Here is a 25,822-nt window from a genome sequence, read left to right as displayed (position 1 = left end):
TAATTCATTATTATTGTAACTGTAACAGACTTGTTAACTGCATGTAGTAGACTCAAGCAGGTTAACCACATGAGATAAAACAGATGGCACTGGTTATACCCTCTGTTCACTTAATTGGGTTGTGCATCAAAGTGTGTTTTTACATACTAATTGAAGTCTAAAGAACCAGATCATTATACTATTGTCTGTTAATGAATACTGTACCTAATAAACAGTTTTCTGTTACTCAATGGAGCTTATTAAAAATAAATGTTCTATTTCTATTTTTCTAGATAGCTGGGTGATTAATGTACCAGTTAATACCAAAGGCAGCTTTATAAATGTCTTATAAAATCTACTTTTTAAAATAAATGTATTGAACAGAAACATGGTAGATTAAATGACATCATGATAAGATCTTGCTGTTGTTGTGAAAATATTCTAATCAGTTTAACAATATGCCTTTATATTGTGAAGCACGTGATTGGTGTATAGTTTCAAATAAAAAAAAGGGCTTTAAAAATAAATGCAATAGAAGTTCTCCTTATTTAACACTGAGGTTCTTATTTTTTGAAAGAAGAAAAAGCTATTTACTTACATACAAAGGATGCAGCAAATGCACTTGGTGCTATTGAAAACTATGTTAATGTGGTGCAAGAAGTAAAATGAACTTGGCATTCACACTTGAATACCTAGTCCTTTATCAATGGCTGCTTTCACTGCTTTCAATGACTGGGTTTCTAATGGGTACATGTTATTTGTTTTTTTTTCCCACCACAAAGTTCCCCCTGTCATCCAGGTCTACCCAGCTAGCCAAGCCAGAGAACCAGGAGTAACTGCGAGCCTCAGGTGCCATGCAGAGGGCATCCCCAATCCTCAGCTTGCATGGCTGAAGAATGGCATGGACATAACAACGAAACTGTCAAAACAGCTTACATTGCAAGGTATTTAGTAATCAAGTATTATTGATTTACTAACTTGAAGAGAGAATATTTACTATTTTTATATTTACTAATTACTATTAAATATTACTAATTACCATGTACTAATATTTACTATATTTAAGAGAGAATGTTTACTATATAAAGTTTTGTATTATTATTATTATATTGAAGAGAGTAAGATAGCTTACACTTTCAGAAATCTCAATTTCAGTGTGCTAAATATGTCACTAATCTGTTATATGAATTATACTGTGCTTACATTAATTAACTATTTTACACTTTATTGTTTACAGATTGGTTTGGCAGTTTTTCTTAAATGTAAATGTTTTCTGAGGTTATTGATGGCTAGTATATACAGTATCCTTGAATCTGTTATATTAATATTCACTGTAGCATTGTAACAATATAATATTAATTCCTTACACTTCTGGACACTCTAGTCAAAGTGCTTGATGAGCAATGAAGACCCCCATCTACTAGCACCTAGATGATGTGATGGCAGCCAAAGTGCACCAGTACGCTCACCACACAAAAGCTATCAGTGGGAAGGAGAACAAAGTAATGAAGCCAATTTATAGATGGGGATTACTAGGAAGCCATGATTGGTAAAGTCCAGGGGGACATATGGCCAGGACACCAGGGTAACACCCCTACTCTTTTCAAGAAATGCCCTTGAATTTTAAATGACCACGGAGAATCAGGACCTCAATTTTATGTTTCATCCAAAGGATGGCGCTTTTTTATATTATAGAGTTCCCGTCACTATACTGGGGCATTTTTATCCACACAAACCACAGGGTGAGCACCCTCTACTGGTCCCACAAAAACCTTTTCCAGGATCAATCTTAGCTTTCCCAGGAGGTCTCCTACCCAGGTACTGGCCAGGCTCACATCTGCTTAGCTTCAGTGGCTGGCCAGTTGTGAATTGTAGGGTGATATAGCTGCTGACTAACAGAGCCTTTTTACAATTTAGTCACAAAAAGATAAAAATCTATGATGGCATGTATTAATGTTTAAAATAAGAGCACATGGATTAGAAAATAAAAAAAAAATATCCGTTTCATTTGTTTTAAAATAATGTCAGATATTAGCACTATTCTCCGCTTATCCACAAATACAGTCAAGCAAAGCCTTTATCTCTCTCAGTGGCAACTGTGCATTGCATGTTTTAGTAATGCTTTGAATGCACTAAAAGTGTTAAGATAGTTAAAATCAGAAGCTACTGTAGTTCAGAACTTGATATGATTAAATGTCTAGAAAATTAGTACTATATTTCTAGACATTAGAGAATTCTTTTTTTACAGATGTGGCTTTGTTTCTAGAAAAATCAACAGTCTGTTCATCTATAGTAATGAACAAAAGGAGTACATCACACATGTCAAATAAAAATAAACATTGACTCACAGACCTGGTCATCCTCTGGATTCTCTGCTATAGTAATTTCCACTGCTCTTCCTGTGCAACTGCAGCCACCTCATTAGGTTTCTTTTCAGAAAATCTCTTTGATTGCACTAGTGAATTGCTCCCACCAAATGTCTAATGGACTCAGATCAGGAGCCAAAGCTGGCCATGGCAGAACCTCAATAGGGTTTCCTTGAAGCTGTGCCATTGTGATTCTGGTGGTATTGCATTTCCATGGTGGAAAATAAACACTTTTTGATTGGCTTGCAGGAAAGAAAAAATGTTGACTCAAGAACTTCATCAATGTTTGCTGAACAGTAACATTGCCCTCTTATCAGAGATGGATCAGAGCTGCATTGAATCTGCATCAGAGTTGTTATTAAGTTAAAGGGATATTCCTCTAAACTTCACATTTACTCTAATCACACTTACACTACTCTGCTGGTTGGCTTGAATAATGCAGCAGTCAGCATAACATTCACTCTCTCATCAGGTCTGTCCACGGCAAAACATCAGTGAGCAAAATACTCTATCAATCTCTATGTCACCGCCTCATATGTTCTATAGCTTAAAGAAGTCAGTGATTTTATTTTTCAGGTGTCAACATGTTACCTCTCAATGACCTCTGAGCTGTCAGTCAATTTTCATACTATCTTTATACTGACATACAAGTTATTATTTTTCTGTAAAGTTTTGTGTTGTAGCTACTGCAGTTTGAAAATGATTACTCAGATGATCAAACAGATGTGGCAGATGTGAACTGGTGTGGTGATCCTGTCTTTGAGGATGTAGGCTGTTACTCACAGGAAAGGTGCTTACAGTAGGCTGCTGATTTTTGAAAGATGAGTCTTATCCATTCACGACAATAGCAACCAGTGGGAAATTTGGCCAGGATGCCAGGGTTACACCCCTACTCTTTTCAAGAAACACCCTGGGATTTTTAATGACCACAGAGAGTCAGGACCTCGGTTTTACAACTCATCCGAAGGACAGCGCCTGTTTACAGTATAGTGTCCCCGTCATTAGGGCATTAGGACCCACATGGACCGCAGGGTGAGCACCCCCTGCTGGCCCCACTAATACCGCTTCCAGCAGCAACCTTTGTTTTTCCCAGGAGGTCTCCCATCCAGGTACTGACCAGGCTCACACCTACTTAGCTTCAGTGGGTTGCCAGTTGTGAGTTGCAGGGTGATATGGTTTTGTTGGTCTGATGACACCAGAATATAACTTTTTGGCCTAAATGAAAAACATTATGTTTGGTGAAAATCCAGTAAAGCACTCCACTCAGGGAACACCATCCCTACTGTAAACCATGGCAGAGACAACATTCTGTTATGGGGTGTTTCTCTGCAGCAGGGACTGGGGCACTGATCAGGATTGAAGGGAAACTGGATGGAGCAAAATACACATGGATTTTTTAAGAAAGCCTTTGATCCTTTCAACATGACAACGATCCTAAACACATAGACAAAGCAAGAGTGAAGTTGCTAAAGAACAGAAAGGTAAATGTCCTTGAGTGTCCCAGTCAGAGCCCTGACCTCAATCCAGTTGAAAATCTGTGGAATGACTTGAAGGTTACAGTCTGTCGATGGTCCCTTTGCAATTTGATTGAGTTTGAACAATTCTGTTAGGAGGATTAGGCAAACATAGTCAAATTTAAAAGTGATATGTTGGTAAGGATCTGCCCAAACAGAACAGAATTCTGGCAGTAATTCAAGCAAAAGGTGCTTCCACCAAGCACTATCTCTGGAGTGTGTACACTTTTCCAAACTATTTTTCTAAGTTTTTGAATGCTTGAGCGTTTGCTTTTACTAGGAGGTTATGTGTTACATGTGTAAATAAAGGTGAAATAAATTTTGAGTTGTGTCTTGATCAAAGCCTGTTAGGCCACAAAATGTGTTACTTTGCAATGGGTGCGTAGACTTTCTATAGGCACCGTATATGAATTCTAATAATTAAAAGTAAATTAGTATTAAAACTGTTCTCTTGTACAGTACACTGATATTTTTTTTCTTGCACACGAGCTGTAGTAGGCAAATATCAAGGATGTTTTTAACTTAAACTATGCCAGCATGGCAATCATAAAATGAAGTGCATCTGTCAGAATTAAAATTTGCCAAAGTAAATTTTATTTAAGGGATTGTATTTTGCAAGGATCCTAATCACCTACATATGTTCAGAACACCATATGTCTTAGAATGAAATATTGTATTTGAGCAATATTTTGTCTCAATATCTAAAATGGCTAAACACAGAATGTTCAAAACTTAAGGTGTAAAGAAAATGCATACAGTATAATACCTTAAAAGGAGATGACACATTTAAATGAATTAGACTAATAGAGTAACTTGTAAAGTCATTTTAGCAAATGAAAAAATTCTGGCAATGCTATATGGAAGAAGTTAATGCATTCGAAAATATGAGGTATCAATATTTCAATCTACTTACATCTTTTTAAGAGGATGGATCAGATATTTTGCTTAGAATCAAGAAAATCCGTCTAAGGAACATTATTTGTAATGGAAAAATTAGAAAAGAAAATTGTTGGACAATGTTTGCTGTTTACAGTAAATATTCAATATAGTGGATATTGTATATTTACATCCGTCTTTGGCCTAGTTGATGTTTGGTGCATGTCTAACTTATTTACTAGACATTTTATTTTGCCAGTCCTAAATTATCTTTGGCCTTAAATTAATTTGTATTAAATTCATTGTATGTAAATTCATTTACATATTGAAATATTTGCTCTCAAAGTTTTGCAATGTAAAGATTCTATCAATATTCCTTTCAGTTTTACAACACGTTTTACTCTATGCAAATATTTTCTCCAGATTTTATGTTTTTAAATGACAAAATGACAATTAAATATTACTTTACTACAGAATAACTCATTACTGTACATCTCTTCGTGTAATGACCCCAGTATTTTATGGGATACATAGACAGGTTTCAAATTAAATGCAAAATTAAAGAATTAGAATTTAAATTAGCAGTCCCCGAGAAACACACTAGAAGGCTGTCTCATAAACAGATGATCTTGAATTAGATGTCACTATAATAATAAAGTTTTGTTTGGATGGCAGGAAGACAGCCTTTCTCATGCATAGAGAAAGGTAGAATTATCTTCATGGCAGCAGACCAAGTCACCATCTAACACTACAAATTAAACTTACTATAGAACTGACCTCTGAGGGGTTAAAATTATGGTGCTGTAACTTCCAACATGATAGTGACCAATGTGAACAAATTCTCACACAACATCATGACACATTTCTCAGAGAACTATTCTGAGAATCATTCTGGAAGCCCTGACTTTTCTGACTGAGATAAAAGTACCATTTATGACTATGAACATGTCTCCTGGGTATGATATCATGACCCTTGGGTTGTTCCTTGTCTTTTGGGATCAGCTGGGACCATTACTACTTGACATGACACAAATAAAATGATAATTCTCTATGTGCTAGCTACAGTATATTCTCCATTCCAAATAAATAAAAGCTTGCTTGTAGAATTCGACATGTACAGTATGCCTTAAGTGATATACAGTATCAAGATCAAACTGGAATTATTAATACTTGTCTGGTAAAAGGTGATGTGAACGCTAGGGTCATATTCCAGTGTCTGGTATGGGAATTCAAACTCTGGTACAGTTTGCTGAACCATGTTTGTCATTCCAGGATCATGATATATTTGTGGGGATGACAGAGATGTGGGATAGGTAATTGCCTGGGGAGGGTTTAGACAAAGAATAGGACATGTGGGCATGTTACATTTATCATTTGTTTTACTAAATAAACTACAGCATGTACTTATTAAAAACAGTGATAATCATTTTTTTGGATAAAAAAAACATTTGGATTGTAAAATAGGTTGAAAATAGCTATTGAAGTTTTTGGAAATCTGGCACATTTTCCAGGACTCCATTTGTTCAAAAGAAAAAGGAATTGAAGCTTAATTTGGTATATTTTGTCACAAATATCTATTATGTGATTAATGAACCATTGTTCTTAGTTATACTTACTGTATCTGTGTGTATTTATCACAAATCTTCTTAATTTGATTTGTACTACACATGTGCTTTCTCGGTAGGGAATTTATGGAGAGAAAGAACATCTTGCATATGACTTCATTTTAAACCAATGATGAATGGCCATTTCAGCCTTTATGGACACACAAATGTGGCCTGTAGTTTAGGAAACACATCATAAGTATTTCAGTAAATGACACAATAAAGGAAAAACATGAATATCTTTTTCATTTTCCACATCAATAGACTTGTTAAGCAATATACTGTAGGATGCATAGGGTACACAATAGTTTGAACAGTTACTTTGAAAAAAGAAAAGCCACTGCTATTAATTGGTTAAAGTGAAAGCCTTTTATCTTTATTTGACTTCGTATTGTATCTTTCCTTTTTATCTAGCAAATGGAAGTGAAGTACACATAAGTAATGTTCGTTATGAAGATACTGGAGCATACACTTGTATTGCAAAAAATGAAGCTGGAGTAGATGAAGACATCTCATCTCTTTTTGTTGAGGATTCTGCTAGGAAGACACGTATGTATTTTTTGGATTTCTTGAATTACTGTATTTTACATATTTTTAATGTTTTTATCATAACTACTTACGTTTTAATCTGTACGTTAGTTTTGTTTGAAACAGTTTGCTGTGAAATTTGGCACTACTCTTTCTCCAGCATCATGCGTACTTTGGGTGTTCTTTATTGTAGCAGTGATTTTCATTGTCCTTGATATCCCAAATTTTACTTAAAAAATACAAGGCCACAAAAAGTGGGAATAGCAATGTCCAATTTGGTGATGTGCTGTCACTTTTTTACAAAACAAATATTTTCCAAGTGAGAATAGAAGGGATTGTAATGAAAATGGGGATAAAAAATTAAAAACATTGAATTTATTGAATTCAAATGAAACACAAAATCAAAGTATTATCTGTCATTAAGATACATCAAAACAATAACAAAGCAATACTGGAATAATGTAATAATGCACCCTAAAACATTGCATATACTATGTCTAGGTTCATAGTTGTAAATTTAATGAAAACTATGAAAGCTGGGTTTAAAATAAAACTCGTTTTGATATGAAATTGCTATTCTGTTGCTATACTGACTGTAGTTTGACTGAGTCTGATGTTTGAATGCTGTCAAAGTCATATAAAATAAGCATAAGCATGCATAAAATAAACGTTAATATCAGAAAAAAGCATGTCTGAATCAAAATCATAGCAAGAAATTGTGCAGAACAATTTCCAGGCAATTTATATGAAGATGTGGGTATGCTTCTTTCTATATTCTGTCAGCACTATGAAACAGTAATCACATTTACTAGTGTAGGTTCCAAAATGGAGCTAAGAGTTACATTTTGTTTGTTTGGTTTCACTTCCGATTTGTTCACAGATATGGCTGTTTTAATAATAATAATAATAATAATAATAATAATTGCTTACACTTATGTAGTGCTTTTCTGGACCTTTTCAAACATCCATCTAATATAAACCTAAGACTTCAATAATACTCAGCAATCACAGGCATGTTTATCAATAGTACAGCTTACAGTACATTATGTTCAATGATGGCTGCATATGCAACGAAACTGTTGACTTTCACAGTACACTGCCTATTGATCTGTACTGTGGATGACAAATGTTAATAGGCACAATTAATTAGTCTCTGTTATGTCTGCATAATAAATGCCAGTGTACTTCCTACAAAATTATTTGGTCATTTTCCTAACAATACCTAATAATACCATTTTATTGCACAGTTGAGGAATTGTAATTCCAAAACTGAGCCAAAATAAAAGTGTTAAGAAAGCCTGGTCCATTGGGTAAACTCTCTTAATTTGTCATTTCAAGTGGAAGCAGAATTATTATTAGAGTCAAACATTTATGGCTCTTGTAACACTAACCCTAGGCTGCCCTGTAATACATAGTCATCTACTGTAAAATCCATGTTAACTGCCTTTTGCAGCTGATTGAAAATTTGCCTAAAGAAGATACATTTTTGAAGCAGATGAATTTACAAGAATTTGTACCAATGGATTTTATGGTTTTAGGCTCATATTTTGTATAGTGAGGAACATTTTTGAAACAGATGAATGGAGGGCTTCATAGACAGATTGCAGAGTTGCACAGTTTAAAGCCCAGCTTGGGTTAGGGTTAGTATTCCCACAGCACCTCATGGCTATACTTTTGGGCCCAAGTAAACTTTAGGAATAGTGATACTTTTTTCCCAACTTGATTTTTTTGGATATACAGTATTTGGCTGCTTACATTATATTGCATGGTTCAGGAATTGTAATTCCAAAAGTGAGCCAAAATAAAAATTGTCTTAATAAATGTGGTCGAGATAACCCATTACTGATGTTAATCAGCAAAATTAATTAACCTCTGTAATATATGTATGATAAAATGTCAGTATACAGTAAACAGTGCAATGAAAATATATTTTATTAATGTTGCTTAGTACTGCATAACATCTTACTGAGAGAGGCATACAGTATTAAACTCCATATAAGGCTAATGATTGTAATTGAATCTGCAGTAAAATATTTGGAAGATTGAGATTACAATGATCAGACACATTCATATCACATCTTCAGTCATTCTGTCACTGTTATTGCCTTGAGAAATATAAGTGAAGATTGCGACCTCTGTTGTGTGCTGTCAACATCTTAATGTAGGACTGTGATGGATTGGTCTTGGCTTTTCATTCTTTTAGTATCTGGTGGGTCAATTTATTATAGTGATACATTGGCTGTTGAGCATTATAATAGAATTTTGTTAAAAGTTAAAAGCTGTACCATTGGGAGAACTTTGAAGATATTGTGTGAAAGCACATGTGCACTATGTAAAAATTAATTTGAAAAAAATAGCTTGAAGAGTGGAATATTATTTGCTCCAATTAAGTCAATTTAACTGTTTGGAAGATGGTTTCTGATAAAATGGCTTGTAAAATGACTTGCATAATTCATATTTATTCTCTTAGGATTTTATATAAATACACTTTATCATGTCTTTTGTACTGCACAATGGCCCTTTTGAATACCTAGTTTTGTTCATGTTGTTTGTTATTAAACACAAATTTTCAAAATGGGTCCTGGAAAGAGGTAATAGGGAATTTGAAACAAGCCATTAATACATTGTACTTTCACAAAAATGGTTTGGGGATTCCATAAGCACAAGCACGTTTCTGAGTTTATTATTATTACTCTTCAATTACTCTTAAAAGCAATGGTACCAAACAGCTACGTAGATGGGCTGAACGGTCTTGTTCAGTTACTAACCATTCTTCTATCCATCCGTTTTCTAACCGCTTCATCCAATTCAGGGCTGCGGGGGAGCCAGAGCCAATCCCAGCGAGCAATGGGTGCAAGGCAGGACACACCGTATCCAGTCCATTCAAGGGCAGACAGACACAATACAGATACACACACTCTCACACTTAAACTGCACGTACTGTATGTCTTTGGACTGTCTGGAATTGATCCCATGTCCATAGCATTACAGATCATTAATGCTAACCACTACAGCATCATGATGCCTATACATTATAGGCAGTATAGAGTTAAACCTATATAGTATAATTTTTATTATATGCTTATAATAGTAATAGTTATAATAATAATAGTAGTGTATAATTAATTTGTAAATGCATATCACAGTAATTCAGTGTAATGCATTTTCTTTTATTGCATTTTTAAACAGACGTTTTAAAATTCAATCACATGAGATTGACATGATCATTTTTCATTTATTGCTAGTTTTACTGCCAAAAAATAAAAACATGTTTTCAGTGCTATTTGCATAGTTTGATTTTTTCAATCAATCCCATCTCACAACAACATAATTAATTTGAAGAATATTATTAATATAATTATTACAGTATATACTTTTTTCTAAAATATATACATTGAAAGATGTTATGTCATATATATAATTTACAAAGAAAGAGTCAAACAAAAGAGATGACAAATCAATACAGCAAATAAAATACCAAAACCTCTCAAGTAACTGCATTTAATAATTTATGTACAGTATGCATATAATTATTTAAATTGTAAATGACGGTAATTAGTTCAGCCACATAAATTACAATAGATAGATAGATAGATAGATAGATAGATAGATACTTTATTGATCCCGTGAGGGAAATTGCAGTGCAACAGCAGCTTAACACACACAACACAGCCACAGTGTAACGAATTATATAATAATAGTACAATACATACAATACAATACAAGAGTTACTCACAGTCCGGACGCACAAGAACAAACTAGAACAGAACAGTACACAGAAAATCGTATCACACTCATATCACACATATGAATATAAATATAGATGTAACTATAGATATAAATATAAATGTATTGCACAGGTCCCTGGCATATATTGCACAAAAAGTGGTTGTAAACGGGAAAAAGAAAAAGAAAAAGAAAGAGAACAGATATAGCAGTAGATGTGTAGATGCGTTTAGTCCAGAAACAGGTCACTGTCGATGTTGCCTCTGCCAAGACGCAAGGTGGATGCGTTGTACAGTCTTATGGCAGACGGCAAGAATGACCTCCTGTAGCGCTCCCTGTCGCACCGTGGATGAATCAGTCTATTGCTGAACGTGCTCTTCATTTCTGCCAGCCTGTCAAAGAGGGGATGGGAGAAGTTGTCCATGATGGCCTCTAGTTTGGACCTCATTCTCCTCTCAGCCACTACCTCCAAGGAGTCCAGGTCAAACCCAATGACAGAGCTTGCTCTCCTGATGAGCTTGTTCAGCCTTTTGGAATCTACTGCTCTAATCCCAGAGCCCCAGCACACCACTGCGTAGAAAATGGCACTCGCTACCACCGACTGATAGAACATGTGTAGCATCTTACTACACACATTGAAGGACCTGAGCCTCCTCAAGAAGTAGAGTCGGCTCTGTCCCTTCTTATAGATGGCCTCGATGTTCTTAGACCATTCCAGTCTATCGTCGATGTGCACTCCCAGGTACTTGTACGAGTCCACCATCTCCACGCCACTCCCATGGATGTAGACAGGAGTAGGTTTGACCTTTTTCCTCCTGAAATCTACCACCAGTTCCTTTGTCTTCGTCACATTCAGTTCCAAGTGGTTCACCCCACACCACTCCACAAAGCTGCTGACCAGTCCTCTGTACTCCTCCTCCTGCTCACCCTTGATACATCCCACAATTGCAGAGTCATCTGAGAACTTCTGCAGGTGGCATGACTTTGAGTTGTACTTAAAGTCCGAAGTATAGAGGGTGAAGAGGAATGGAGAAAGAACTGTCCCTTGAGGTGCCCCTGTGTTACTCACTACCTGTTCAGACACACAGTTCTGAAGTCTCACAGACTGTGGTCTGCCTGTCAGGTAGTCAGTGATCCACGAGGTCGTGGAGGCATCGACTTGCATCTCCTCCAGCTTCCTCCTTAGAAGTAAGGGCTGGATGGTATTGAAGGCACTGGAGAAGTCGAAAAACATGATCCTTACAGTGTTGCCAGCCCTGTCCAGGTGTGAGTAGGCCCTTTGCAGCATGTAGATGATCGCATCCTCCACACCAACACTGGGCTGGTAGGCAAACTGTAGGGTGTCCAGTGATGAGCTGACCAGGGGTCTCAGGTGGGATAAGACCAGCCTCTCCAGTGTCTTCATGATGTGAGAAGTCAGTGCAACTGGTCTGTAGTCGTTGAGGACAGAGGGGCGCCCTTTCTTTAAGATACAATACAATAATTACATGTATTGCAATGATTTCTGCTCTTTTCATGTCCTTGAGGCAGTAGTGCGTGCATGGTGGGCCCAAAGACTGTGGTATACGTAAATTGTGGTTGCAGTTTGCTATAATAAAATCCTTATGCTTTCTCCTAAACAGTACAATGGTGTCTTATAAATTAAATCATACTCATTATCAAATACAATTATCTGTCATTAGTAGAAGTTGTTTCAACATGATGTTTTATTATTAGATGTTTTTTTTTATTTAGAAATATCTTAAATTATTCAAATCTCTTGAAGCACCTTGAAGCAAATTGTTTACTACATATGAGAAATGTTATAATATATACTTATGTCTTCTTAATTTATTCAAGAAAAGACATTGCCAATCTCATATCCACGGGAAAGCAGGTACATGTTCTGTTTCCACTCTCCTGAACCCACCTTCAGTCCTCTAGGAACTTGAATACTGAGTAGTAAAGATGTTACAGTGTGAAAAAAAGCGAGCTTGAGTGTTGAGCCAGAAGAGGTTGATGTGGGATTGTGTGAACAAAATGGACCTTAGAAGAATCTGTTCTTCTAAGGACCCAATGGAAATAATGCTTCCAGGATCAACAATAAGTAACAAAGGGGTTGAGACCAGCTTAATAATAGCTGGTCTATAACAATAATAATAATAATAATAATAATAATAATAATAACTGCTCACCATACCCACATGAACATTACAAATGCAAATAAACATCATAGAGGGTACTATATTACATGTGCATGCTTCTTCTGTAATAAACTAAAAGCAGCATTAAAAATGACCACAAAAGTGAATAAAATACAGAGTATGGAGGAACAAAATTAAGTGATTTACTATTTATAGGCAATAGTTACAGTAAATACTGGGATTGAGCATTTTATCCTAACTTTCACTGAGATAAAAGCTAAAGATTAGACTGCCCACCTGTGATGTGCATGATTTTTTTCTTAACTGCAGACAACGTAATCTTGTAACTGAAAAATAAATGTCAAAAACAACTTGTATTAGTTTTGAAACCCACTGAAACAGATGTGTAGTACTGCTACATACAGTAGTAATTACATTTACATGTAATGGTATTGTGTATGTTAAAAACGACATTTTTTAAAATAAATTATACAGAATCACTCACAGCTCATCTCATAAAAGCATCCTTTCCAAATATGTCCATAACTAAAATCCATAACGTTTTGTGAGAATGCAAAAGACGAATGGAGATGTAGTTATTGCTAGGGTGAATTGTAATGATATTCATGAGATGTTGAGAAGTAAACCTACTGTATGCTGGAATCGGCTGTCCCTAAACGTCTCTGTGACCAAGCAGCAGGTTCTATGTTCATTTGAAAGACCAGTTGCCTGCGAGCATTTATGATTACTGCTGTTACAGTATGGGAGTCATGAATCAATTGCTTTCAAACATAGCATAGTACGAAGTACAGTGCTTGATGGGTATCAAGTTTTCAGGCACATCAGGCAGGAAATCATCTAGTTGGTCATTAGAGCATGTGGAGGCACTGACGCATTCATCAATGTATCGCTTGTGGAGGTCAAGGACAAAGCCGGTATAGGAAGCAAAGAAGCACTCTTCTGCCCAGCCAACAAAAAATATTTGCATAGCCTGGTCCTATCCTGGTGCCAGTGGAAAATACAATAACCGGCTGGTAAAAGAGGTTATTGAAAGAGAAAGTGTTCAGTGTAGATTACTGCAGGGCTGAGCTGATAATGGACAGTTGCATGCTGAGACAATTGGGTGTCCTTGGGTGTTGGTTTGTGGATCTTAGGAAGAGGTAAAATTGGGATGTTTGAGGATGTTCAATGATGAGACAGTTACTCCTGGGTAATTCCCCATTACTGATGAAAAGAGAGATGACCACTTCTTTTTGGTAGATAGTCGTAGGATACTGTGGAAGAGGACAGTAGGTGGAAGTGTTTGTAAGTTGTCTGGAGGCTTCATTGACATAGAGGTCTGTTTGTCACCACAACAACACCTCTATTGTTTGCTGCTTTAATGACAATATTTTCTCTGTTGCTGAGAGATTGGAGTACCTGAACTTCTCCTTGGGTGAGGTTAGACCTGTTTTTCCTGGGTATGTAAAGGGTCTTGGAAGCTTGATGGTTAAATTGGTTGATAAAATAATTGGAAAACAGCTAGAGGTGGAGTCCAGAAGCTCTGTTTGTTGATGGCATCAATAACTGTGTCGTTGTCAGCTGTGATTGAAGAGCTGTCATTAGCAAATTGTGCTGTGAGGTGAATCCTGGAGCAAAGGTGGTTGAGGTCAACTTGGGTTTGTTGTCCTGGGACCTGGTACAAAACTGAGGCTTTTGATGAGAAGAGATCTCTCATCCTGTGAAAGGGGAAGGTATGAGGGTATGGTAATGACAAGATAGGAATTAGTGGAGGAAGTAGGTGTACTCATGTTTTTTCTGCATTCCCCATTGCTCCCCACCCTTTCTTATCTACCCTGTTTTTTGTTCTCTTATACCTTATTTCTTTGCTACTTTCCCACTCTTAGACACACCTAAAGAAGGCTCCACAGCTGAAATATTGTGTTTCTTTTCTTCACCTTTCAGCACAGAATGAAACTTTACCTGTTCTTTTGCAGGCAACGCATGCTATTGCAGCTCCATACGCAATTATGCTTTAGTGGTTTTGAACAGTTTAATGGTCTAATGGGGGGGATAGAGTGACAGTAATTGCTATACATTAGTGAAATCATGAATTACATTTTTTCAGGCAAAAACACACTATTGTATGAAATTCATATACAGTATATATACTGTATATATTTTCTGGATCTTTTGACTTTGATTTTTTTTAACAATTGCAATCAACACTGTCAATGAAATTTGTTCCTATATCTTTATTTGCAAGGTCTTTATTTTATATGTTGTAAATAGACCTTATAAAACTATATGCTGAAGCATACAAAATACAAACAACACCCATTGTCAGCTATTCATCTACTATATTCTCTATATCAATTGCCTTACCCCTGTACGGTACCATTCATATTCATACCTTTTAGTCCTGTTTGAATGTATGTTGTACAAAAGATGTCAAACTGTGTAGTAATGTTCAGTACATGTACTTTAACAATATTTTACAAATCATTTACATTTCATATTGACTATTTTCAATATAAACCAAGCCTGTTGTCTAAACCAACTAGCAGGAACAGTTCTTTTACAGGAACAGTTCAGTATTTTTTATTTTATACATAGAATTCCCCTTTAGCAGACTTCAAAGTCTTTTTAAAGTAAAGTCCATTAAACTGAAGGTTTACTGTATCGCCACTGGTGTCCTGTCCAGGGTGTATCCCGCCTTGCATCCATTCCTTGCTGGGATAGTTTCCAGCTCAACTCTGACCCTAATACTGGATAAGGTGGGCTAGAAAATGGATGAATGGATGTTTATTTCTAAATACAAAATATATTATATGTGTAATAAGTTTTTTTTACATACACCCAATTTAGAATTGGCAATTGTTAAATTGTTAACTCAGTTTACTATCACACAGCTGGTACTCTCCAGGGAGAATACAGACTTTTCCATACACTCCTCCAACATGCCCACAGGACACAGCTATTTATAATTTGATTGTACCACAGTGCCATAGAAGCAGAGTGAGCAGGAGGAGCTAGATATGTCTCTCTGTGCTTTTGTTCAGGAATCCTGGTCAAGGACTTTTATTGGTATTATTTTCTCATATAAGGTCACAAATAACAGGGATAAACAAGACTTCTAAATTGTAGGGCTGAACCTGCACTATAAAAAAAAAACCTTAACTGAGAGGCTTGGCTGTATAATTTAAGATAAATAGATAAGTAGTAACTTTTAATCATTACATGTGTTGACTAGAAAATTACACACTATATAGTTATATACACTATATATACAGTAACAGATACATAATTTGAAAAGTAATTATATAATATGGTTACACCAGTAGTGTTAAGTATGACAATACAATTGCCATGTGGTGACAGAATAAGGGCAAAAACCCTACTGTATGTGACTCTCTAATTGAAACTTAAGTGAATGGAAACCCTTTTCCTTTGAGCAGGAAAAAAAAGAAAAAAATTTAAAAAAGAAAATGATCAGAAATCATTGTGCAGTGCAGGCTGTGACTCTATACCCTCATTGGATAAAACTAATTCAATTATTTTATTTTTTAAAATGTGATCAACAAGATGTACTTTATCAAATTTTTATTTTTTTAAAATTTAACACTTTATAATTTGTATGTCTTGTATCTGTTCCTGTTTTCCTTTCAACAAATTTGTGTAGCTCAACTAATTCAAGTTTACAATCTTTTTCAGATCCTCATAAAAATGGTACTGTTGTATTCTCCCCTCTAAAAACAATAAATAATTATTTCAGTACCTATATTATATTATATATATTATATGAATAATTATGTTCAGTACCATTAACCTCCCTGTATCTATCATACCATCTTGCTGAATACATAATGTGAATTATAATATACAATATACAGTGTTATACAGGTTGGTAACTGTTTTGTAGTAATTTAAATTGTGTCTAAATTATTGTTTTAAAGGCTAGCGATCTACATATTAGTATCCATAGGTAACAGTTGGGTTATATTCATCTTAGTTATGACATCAGCTTTCATTTCTATATTGATATTATTCATATTTGTGCTTGCTTGAGTGCTGGCATAAATCAGGAACTACGGTAAATGCCCCTGACATGCTGCTTACATGGTGTTAAAAAATTGATGCAACAAAAGTATTACATAAAAGCTTTGACTGAAATTGTGTTGACTGGCTTTTCTACACCTTGTTTGAACTTGGGCCTTCTTTTAGTTTCTAATACAAAGCTCTTGAAACTGGAAGACTATGCTTTCTGTTTTGTTTCTCTAAGACTGTGGAATGATCTCTTAATATACAGTATATCAGATATCAGACAGTCAACACTTTCAAATCCTGTCTTAAAACCCATCTTTATTCTCTAGTTTTAATTTTGTTTATTTTACTGTATAAATTGGTGTATGCATGTATTTTGTTTCTTTCATTACAAATAATATAACATTGATAAACTGTATAAAATAATGATTGTTATTGTTGTTGTACCACTACAGTAGGGATGAAAACATGCTTAGTTTTCTCTACAGAGTTCTCTGTCACAGCCATGTTTCTCATATGTGGCCTCAATGCCCATAACTAAGCTATCAGTGAACACAGGAGTGATGCAATTCTCAGTTATAATACTGCAAGCTCACAAGTGCCTGCCAATTCACAAAGGCGTCCCTTGCTTGCAAGCCAAGCTTACCACAGCAGTACCAGAGCTGCACAAGCTGCGCATCACTCCTGAAGGAATTTAACTCACAGTCGGTTAATTACATAACCCATACCAAACTGGTGATGTCTGGACTTTAGTGATAGACTTGCATTCCAAGTGAGTGTCTACTTGTTGAGCCAGATTGAAGACCCTGAAGTTGGCAATTCTTTGCTATGTAAAACACTATGATTTTGTTTTTAATGGTGTTTGTACAGTAGATTTTTTCACTCTGCAACAAAATAGAGTTAGACAGCATAAATTATAGCCTACCAATTAATATTATAAAGAATGGAATGTGACAGACAGGTTCCAGTTTCCATTGTAGATACTTGCATTATTTAGGGACATAACTCATACAAAAACATTTATGTTTTCCTTTTAAGGTGTAGGCTGTGGTGGTTTCCAATAACACATAGTGGCAAAAACAGCTATCAATTCACCATGTTCACATTATATGCTATCACAATAATATGTAACATAAAGCAGAGACAGTAACACTGAAAACAGATTTAATGTCATGCATAGGCATATTGTATATCCTGTGCTCCCCCAAGCTACATACAGTACTTGCACAATGTGAATTGTTCTCTGGCACCACTTAGAAGAATTGTTTGTTTTTTTATTGAAGAATTAACAGTTTATTCCAGTAGTTTTCAAGTACAACCATAATGGTAAGAAGACAACTACATTAAATAATGCTGTTTGCTGTGTTTCACCAGATTGGTATTTGGTTACATTTGCTCTTAATTTCCTTCATTAATGAGATTCTTATCAGTTCATCTTTATTTTTAAACTTAGCATCTGACATTATTTGCATAAAATGTAATGAAACAACATTAATTTATTTTCCCTTCTTCTTTAGAATTCAAAGGTTGGCAACATTTGTGCCTTTTAACAGTTAGTCTTTTTCCAGTCTGTTTTCATTTTTTGTCTCAGCAAGCCTTTGTGAGGTGCTGGTACAATTCCCCAAGGCCACTTTGAGCACAGAACTGCTATGTGAATGCCACTGTGAGCTCATAAAGTTAAAAGGAGGAAACAGGCTAATGACTTTGAAAATATGCAGACTTAACAACTGAAGAAAAAACATTAAAACAGCAGTGGAAATGAGAAGAATATTGAATTGTTAGTTGATTCTTAAATACCCTGGAAATCAAATGATGTGACACCTATAATAAAATTCACTACAAAGAGGATTTGTATGACAAAACTGTTGTGATATCTTAAAAAAGAATGTATCTATAACCTGTCACAATAGCACTTATTGATTTTAAGGTCTTTCATAAACAGTAAAAACAATATGGTTAGTACTGTCAATGGGGTTCTAATAATTGTTTGATCACGTAAACTTTTTCCTTCATTTTTGTTTTCGCAATAGACAATTTTATTAGGATAGTTGTCAGCAGAACAACAGATTAATGTGATTGTTTGTCAATCATAAATGCTGACAGCCCACTGAAGGCAATTACAAGTAAAGGCACATAATGTGCATCATAAAAGGGTTGAAGGAGACAAAGCAGCATTTGAGGGACTTACAATAACTCTTTAAATCTTGTCATCTATTATATAGCATCTTACTCCAAACATAATTCCACCATTGATGATCTGCACTTTTTAGAGAGTCTACCCTTTTTTTCTCTCTATTTATTTATTTTTCCACAATATATTTATTGTTCCTGTTGGCTACATTTTGTTGTCTGTTGTACTGCGAATGTCCTGAGAGATCAGTGCGATTAAGAATTCTAATGTACGTGTAAATACAGTATGGCAATAAACTACTCTAGTAGAACACTAGTCACAAGAAGAGTAACATTATTCTGTCACAAGAGAAAGAAAGAGAAAACTAAACATGTTCACAGTTAATGAAAAATACATTTAAGTATACATTCATAAAAAAGGTTTCATATCCAATTTATAATTTAATCTGCCTTTTTATCTTCTTGCACATTTTATCTCTGTCTTCAGAAAAAAGATAGGACAAATAATAATAAACTTTATTTTATATCGCACCTTTAAAGGTGGTTTCTCAAAGCCCTTTATAAAATGACAACAACAATAAAAAAAATACACAAGAGAATACACAATGAGAGGAGACAGTAGATAGGGGTACTGAATACAGTAGGAGTGGAGGGGTAAAGAACAGAACCAGTTAAGTAAAGGCTTTTCTAAAGAAGGTTTTGAGTCTAGATTTGAAGGAGTTTAGAGAAGGTTATTCTATGATATACCTGGGGATACAGTTCCAGAGCTTTTGGGCATAACAGGAGAAGCTCCTATCACCCACAGAGTGGGGGACAAGCCTGAATTAGAAGAGTGAAGGTTGCAAGGTGGGGAGTAGAGTGATAGTAGCTAAGACAGGTACTAAGGTGCCAAGCCATGCAGAGCCTTATAGGTGAGAGTGAGGAAGTCAGCACGAAATTTGACAGGAAGCCAGTGTAAGGACTCCAGGATAGGTGTATGTGAACACTTGCAGTAGACCTGGTCAGGATTTGGGCTGCTGAATTTTGAACATACTGGTGTTTGTTCAATGTGGATTTAGAAACTCCAGCGAGTAGAGTGTTACAGTAGTCAATTCGGGAGAAGACAAATTTGTTGATTAGCTTATCAGCCACAGTTAACATAGGAGGCAGTCTAGTGATATTTCTCAGGTGAAAGAAAGATGTTTTGACAATATGTTGCACGTGTGGGTCGAATGTCAAGCCTGAATCAAATATAACCCCTTGTTTTTCAATTTAGACTGAAGTTCAAGTACAATGTTATCCACAGATAAGGTTACAGCATTGGCTTTACAAAGTTGATGGTGTGCCAATTAGCATAACGTCAGCCTTGTCAAAGTTTAGATGAATGAAATTGAGAGTCATCCATGTTTTTATATTGGAGATGCAATTAGGATAGAACAAGCCACATCAGTTTCAGGTTTGGTATGGATGTAGATTTGAGTATCGTCAGCATAGAAATGATAGTAGAGGCCATGTAATCTAAAAAGCTGACCAAGTGGAAACATGTAAAGGCTGAAAAGTAGGGGGCCCAGTATCTAGCCCTGAGGAACAACAGAGATAACAAGTTCAATTTCTGACCTAAACAAAGAATGTGGATAGAAAGAGAGACAGAATCAGAAGCTATTAGAAAATCGTTAGTGACTTTGACCAGGGCAGTTTCTGTGCAGTTTCTGAAGGTATCGGAAACCAGTTTGGAGGGATTCAAAAAGGTTATTTGCAATGAGGTGGTTATTTAACTGAATTGTAATAGCATGTTCTAGAATTTTTGCAAGAATTGGTAAATTGGAGATGACCTGAAAATTGTTGATTGTCCAGAGCCATGTTTGGCTTTTTTTGGATGGGGTAATGGCAGCAGTCTCGAGGACAATGGGGCAGAAAAAAGTGAAACAGGACTGAAATAAAGTGGTGGGAATGGGATGTAATAAACAGGTGGTGGATTTCATATATGAGTCAAGAAGATGCGTTATGGAGAGAATGTGATGCCGGATGTTGTCGATCTTGGAGCTAAAGAAATCTAAAAATATGTTGCAAAGTTGCGATGAGGCAGGTAATGTAGTGGGGGCAGTTTGGCTTTAGCAGTCTGTAATGGTGGAGAAAAGGTGTCTAGGGATGTTATGGTTACTTTCAATGATGTGAAAGAAGTAGCTGGATGTAGCAGACTCTATCGTATCCTTATGTTCAGACAAGTAATCTTTCCAAGCCTGATAATGTACTTTTAGGTGAAAAAGTCACCAACTACGTTCAAGACCGCAACAAATAAGACCACAACATATCTAATCTCACTAATCACAGTGCATAACTACAAACATAACAGTTGTTAATAAGCAGTGTTTTAAAATGCATGTTGAAATTCAGATAATGGCACTATGTTGACATTACGTCCCCAGTCTCCAAAATTTACTTTATATTAAATTTACTGTAAATATTTCCACTAACACTGTATTGTTACAAAAATAATAAAGAGTATTTAATAATTGTGATGTAGCTTACAACTGAAATACACTGCACCCCATATACTATATATTGCTTCAAAGAAACACACATCTGAAGTACATGCATTTATGATGTATTTGAGAAGTAATTCATTTAATATGAAGTTGAGCATACAATAATGTTATATAATAATTCTTTACTAGTCTGCATACAAATAATGTGGACAACAGGTTTTACTTAATAGTACAGTATCTTTTCACTCTTCATATAAGCTGAGACACCTATAAATAATTCATAAAAAGCATGGCAAATAGTAGTAGACACACTTGTAGAGATTCTTATGGTACTGAGTTAATTAGATGCGTTAAAATACTTCCTGTTATGCGTGCACACTAGTGAAGTGCTAGGTATAGCCAAAGGCTAAATAATTTATTCCCTCAACACAGTTAAAACAGTTGGTCATAAATATGCAAGCAAATTAAATTCGAATAACCTTGCTTCTGCAGAGACGTTCTTTCCATTTCCTCATAAAGCTTCCACACTGTTCTAGCCAGTTTAAAATATTGTACATCTACACCATTATGAACATCCTATAGAACAGGCATAGCTTCAGCCAATTTGAATAAAGATGTAAGGAATGATCTATGATTCCTGGCATAAAACAGGCAATAATTCTTCATGAGATAAAGCTAAGCAATATACCAATTAATTGGATAGATCTGAGATTGCTCCATATGATGTGTATGTTCTATTTTATCAAATGGATAATTGAAGTGATTTTTAATTGTTTAAAGCAAGTATGTTGGCACTGTTACTAAAAGCAATGTTCAAAAGAATTTTATTGTAAAAAAGGAACATACAGATCCAGCTATTCAAGATGCACAGGGGATACTGCAGAAGTTTGCAGTTTAGGGGCTGCGGGGTACCACAGCTTTTTAGAAATACTTAGTTGTGGGGATGCACTACTACTACCGACAGGTGGAGCATTTGGGCTGTTGCCAGAAAATGTCTGGTTTCAAATCCTGGTCAATGCTGAGAGACAATCTTTTTCCAGTTATATAATTTAAGTTGTATACTGTTTAGACTTTTATTAATTTTAAACCATATAATACAGCACGTTAAACATTCAACTAATTTAAAAAGTAGGTATATTTTATAAAAGCAAGATTGCTCAGTTGGATATATAAAAAAGAGTATATTATTATACTGTAGCTTGTAAACATGATGTGCCTCTTTCAGGTTTACATCCACATTAAGAAAATCCAAAGGTAAATTTTGGTAGCTGATAATAAATACAGTAGTATAACATAATACATACCTAATGTACACACAGTAGATGGTAGTGGTAGCTATATATAAAAAAGTACACAACAGTATTCCATCTTGTTCATAAATATTTTATGCATCAAAGTCTTTGACTTGGTGACTTACAGTGGGTTATGATTTTAACATGCTTGTTCTAACAGTTTCTAACAGTTCTAAGAATACATAACCACTTGCTTTTATTGTAAAAAATGTTGTACTGATTTATTACTTGATAGTAATAATAATATGGATGTTTTGGAAACATTTTATAATACAAAACCTTGTCCTTATAGTGGCAATGGACAATGGAATGCTCATGGACTATAATGTAGCGCACTGTACCCAGGCAGTTTGGAGCCCGATCAAAGCATTACTTTTGGTTTGTTTCTTACACAGCCAAATATATACAAATAGTTCACTATTATAGCTTGTTGTGAATGCAATATGCCTTTTTCAGGTTTACATCCGGATTGAGAAAATCTATAATTTGTCGTAATCCAAATTTCATCTTTAAATTTAGAACTTTAAACCGTATATAGAACTATACAGTACTGCACAGTCCAAAGACTTACTGGCAGGTTGTTTCTGGCAAAATTGGCTCTGGTGTGAGTGTGTGTATTTGGATAAATTATTATAAGTGATGGTTTTGTGATTGAGGATTTCTTCACGGAATTCTTTAAATTAAACAAAGGATGGAAAAAGCTTTATTTTTACAGTTGCCATTGACTGGAGAATTGACTTATCAATATGTTGAAACCATACCATGAGAGTGAAGACAGATGTGTTACACCTTTAAGTGAGCCAGTGACTCACTCTGTTGCCGACAGTCTTGTTACACGAAATATTTTAGACCAAAGCGCTCGCTTATTAAACTCCAAGATCCTGACTGATTTGACTTTGTATTTGCCACATTTGGCTGAAACGGAAAAAGAAGACATACAGTAATTAAATTTATTAGAAGTGCTGTTTTGTTAACAGACAATCCGAGTCAAACCTGGGTCGTACAGTGATATAGACGTGGGTAATGTCACCCCATTAAACAATGTGCTTATCGCGTAAATCCTGCTAAACTAAAAGTGTTGCAGAAGGCGATATACCATACATTATTTGCCGGAGCAGTTTAGTTAAAAAAAGAAATCCATGGAGTTCCCCCTGTTTATTGGTACCAAACCTTGATGGGATGTCATGGTTCTATACAATTGTTTGGCAAAATTATTGACATCTAAAGCATCCTGTCTCAAAAAGAGGCATTTTCATAAGAAAGTGAAGGTTGTGAAAATAGTGACAAATGACCCTGAACAAAATACAAACAGTTTCAAATTATTATTAATAATTTAATATTGTTAATAGTGATCAGATGGGTTTTTATAGTTCGGTTTCAGTAGTGTTTTTAATATCGCTCTGTTATTCTCTATTAGAATTGTAATATATACTTTTTCATTTTAAGACTTGTTGTAAAGGTTCATCTTGAATTGCCCCATTGGGGTGCAGTATTTTGAATTGAATTTAATTAAACTGGTTAAACTGTTTTTTACTCCCACTGTTAACAGTATTAACATTTGCACATTCATATTTTCAATTTATTTATTGAACACATTGTGATATATCAAAATAAAATGTCAATATAATGTACATAATATTTACTACTCTATTTTTTTTTTAATTAGTCTTTATTTGTTAAAAGAAAAACATGTACCTTGATAGGGAATCAAAAACTGACCTTTGGGTTGATAGGCAAGCACCCAATCCACTGTACCAAAGTGTAATTCAGAGAATTTCATTTTCATACCTTGCTTGAGCAACTGCACATACTGTAATATAGTAGCTTTGATTCAGTCTTTAGTTTTAGTTCAGGAATTGAAGTAAATGTTCAAGAAAAATGTTGTACTTTTTGTGAGCTTGTTCTCTTAAGAGGCTTCAGGATAAGGTATTGAAACTATATCCTGAAAGCACCCAGACCATGCATGCTCCATAACAACATGCTGAAGCTCATCCATGAACAGATGAACAGTAGGAAAGCCTGAGGTAAGCCAACGCTTCACCCTACTGGATGCCAGCCCAGAGGGAATGAGGAGTGGTGAAGTACAGTGGGGGTAGATCGGTGAACAAGCCATCTGGATCCTATGTGGGCTGAACTTGTGCACTCCTGTCACTTGGGAGGAGTGAATGTCAGTGACATAGAGGGTTCCTGCGAGGACAGCAAGAAAGGAGGATTGGGGAAGGGAAAGAGATCTGAAGATGTGCAGTGGGTGTAATGAGTTAAAGGTTGAATAGCTGTTTGTTTGAGGACTTCCTGTCCTGGCTTGGAAAAAGTAGTTAGATTGCAAGGTCCAGTTGTGTTAGAAAAGATTGAAGCACTCCAAATGCCCTCCTCGTTTTCACCAGTAGGCTTATCCGTTATCAATCTGGTAGGGCTCAACCTATATAGCCTGGTGCAGTGTGCAGCTGTTTTGCATTTTCCTGATGAGTGATAGATCGTTTTCTTGTTGACCACTTTGAAACTCCGATCAGCCATCTTCCTAGGGGCTAAGTTTATATCGATAACCTGTAGCATATGATTAGGAAAACAGTGTCCTTCTATAACTGAGCCCCTGGATATCTTACACTTGTGATTTTTGAAAACAGTAAATATTTTATAAGGAACTTCATCAAAAAAAAAATTTCAGAATCTAAACACACAATATTACATGTTCTGTTTTTGTCTATTATTGTTATTGCTTGTTCATTTGCTTGCTTGTTGAACTGTTGGACAGTTTTCATCTCTTAAACATTTTGGAGGTTTCATTTTAACTAGTGCATTTCATAGTTAAAATAGAACCCCAAACTGACAAATATTTTAACTTGTTGGTTTAAATCAGGAATCAATTAGGTAATTAACTGAAATTAAACCAGCAGAAGCATGTTCCAGCCTTAGGGGACCTAGGATCTTATTTAGATATCTTGAACTTGAACTTGAACTTGAACTTTATTGCCATATGTAACCGGTACTGGTACAATGGAATTCTTACTTACAGAAAGTCTCTCGATTGTAAAACAAGTGTAAAAAACAAGACAAAGTGCAAACAGTGCATCAAGACAATGTACAAACAAACAATAGACAATGTGCAAGTAAACATGTAGACAGTTTGAATGTAAACAATACAGACGTGTAAACAATGACTGGAGATGTGCAATAGATAAGAAATCATAAAGAGGTA

General features: G+C 35.4%; 1 protein-coding gene across 2 annotated transcripts in view; it reads left to right on the top strand.

Moving 5' to 3' along the window:
• The window catches only part of fstl5 (follistatin-like 5), a 282,078-nt gene that overhangs the window by 220,692 nt on the left and 35,564 nt on the right, over positions 1-25,822 (top strand). For both annotated transcript variants that reach the window (XM_088911811.1, XM_088911820.1), the window contains exons 9-10: positions 762-923; positions 6,754-6,888. In XM_088911811.1, the coding sequence (XP_088767937.1) occupies positions 762-923; positions 6,754-6,888 (297 nt within the window). The remainder of the gene's footprint in view (positions 1-761; positions 924-6,753; positions 6,889-25,822) is intronic.

Source organism: Atractosteus spatula, chromosome 1 (genome assembly GCF_055471065.1).
Source record: "Atractosteus spatula isolate fAtrSpa1 chromosome 1, fAtrSpa1.hap1, whole genome shotgun sequence".
Lineage (NCBI taxonomy): Eukaryota > Metazoa > Chordata > Actinopteri > Semionotiformes > Lepisosteidae > Atractosteus > Atractosteus spatula.
Note: the sequence above shows the minus strand (reverse complement) of the source record. Positions and strands in the feature narration are given on the sequence as shown.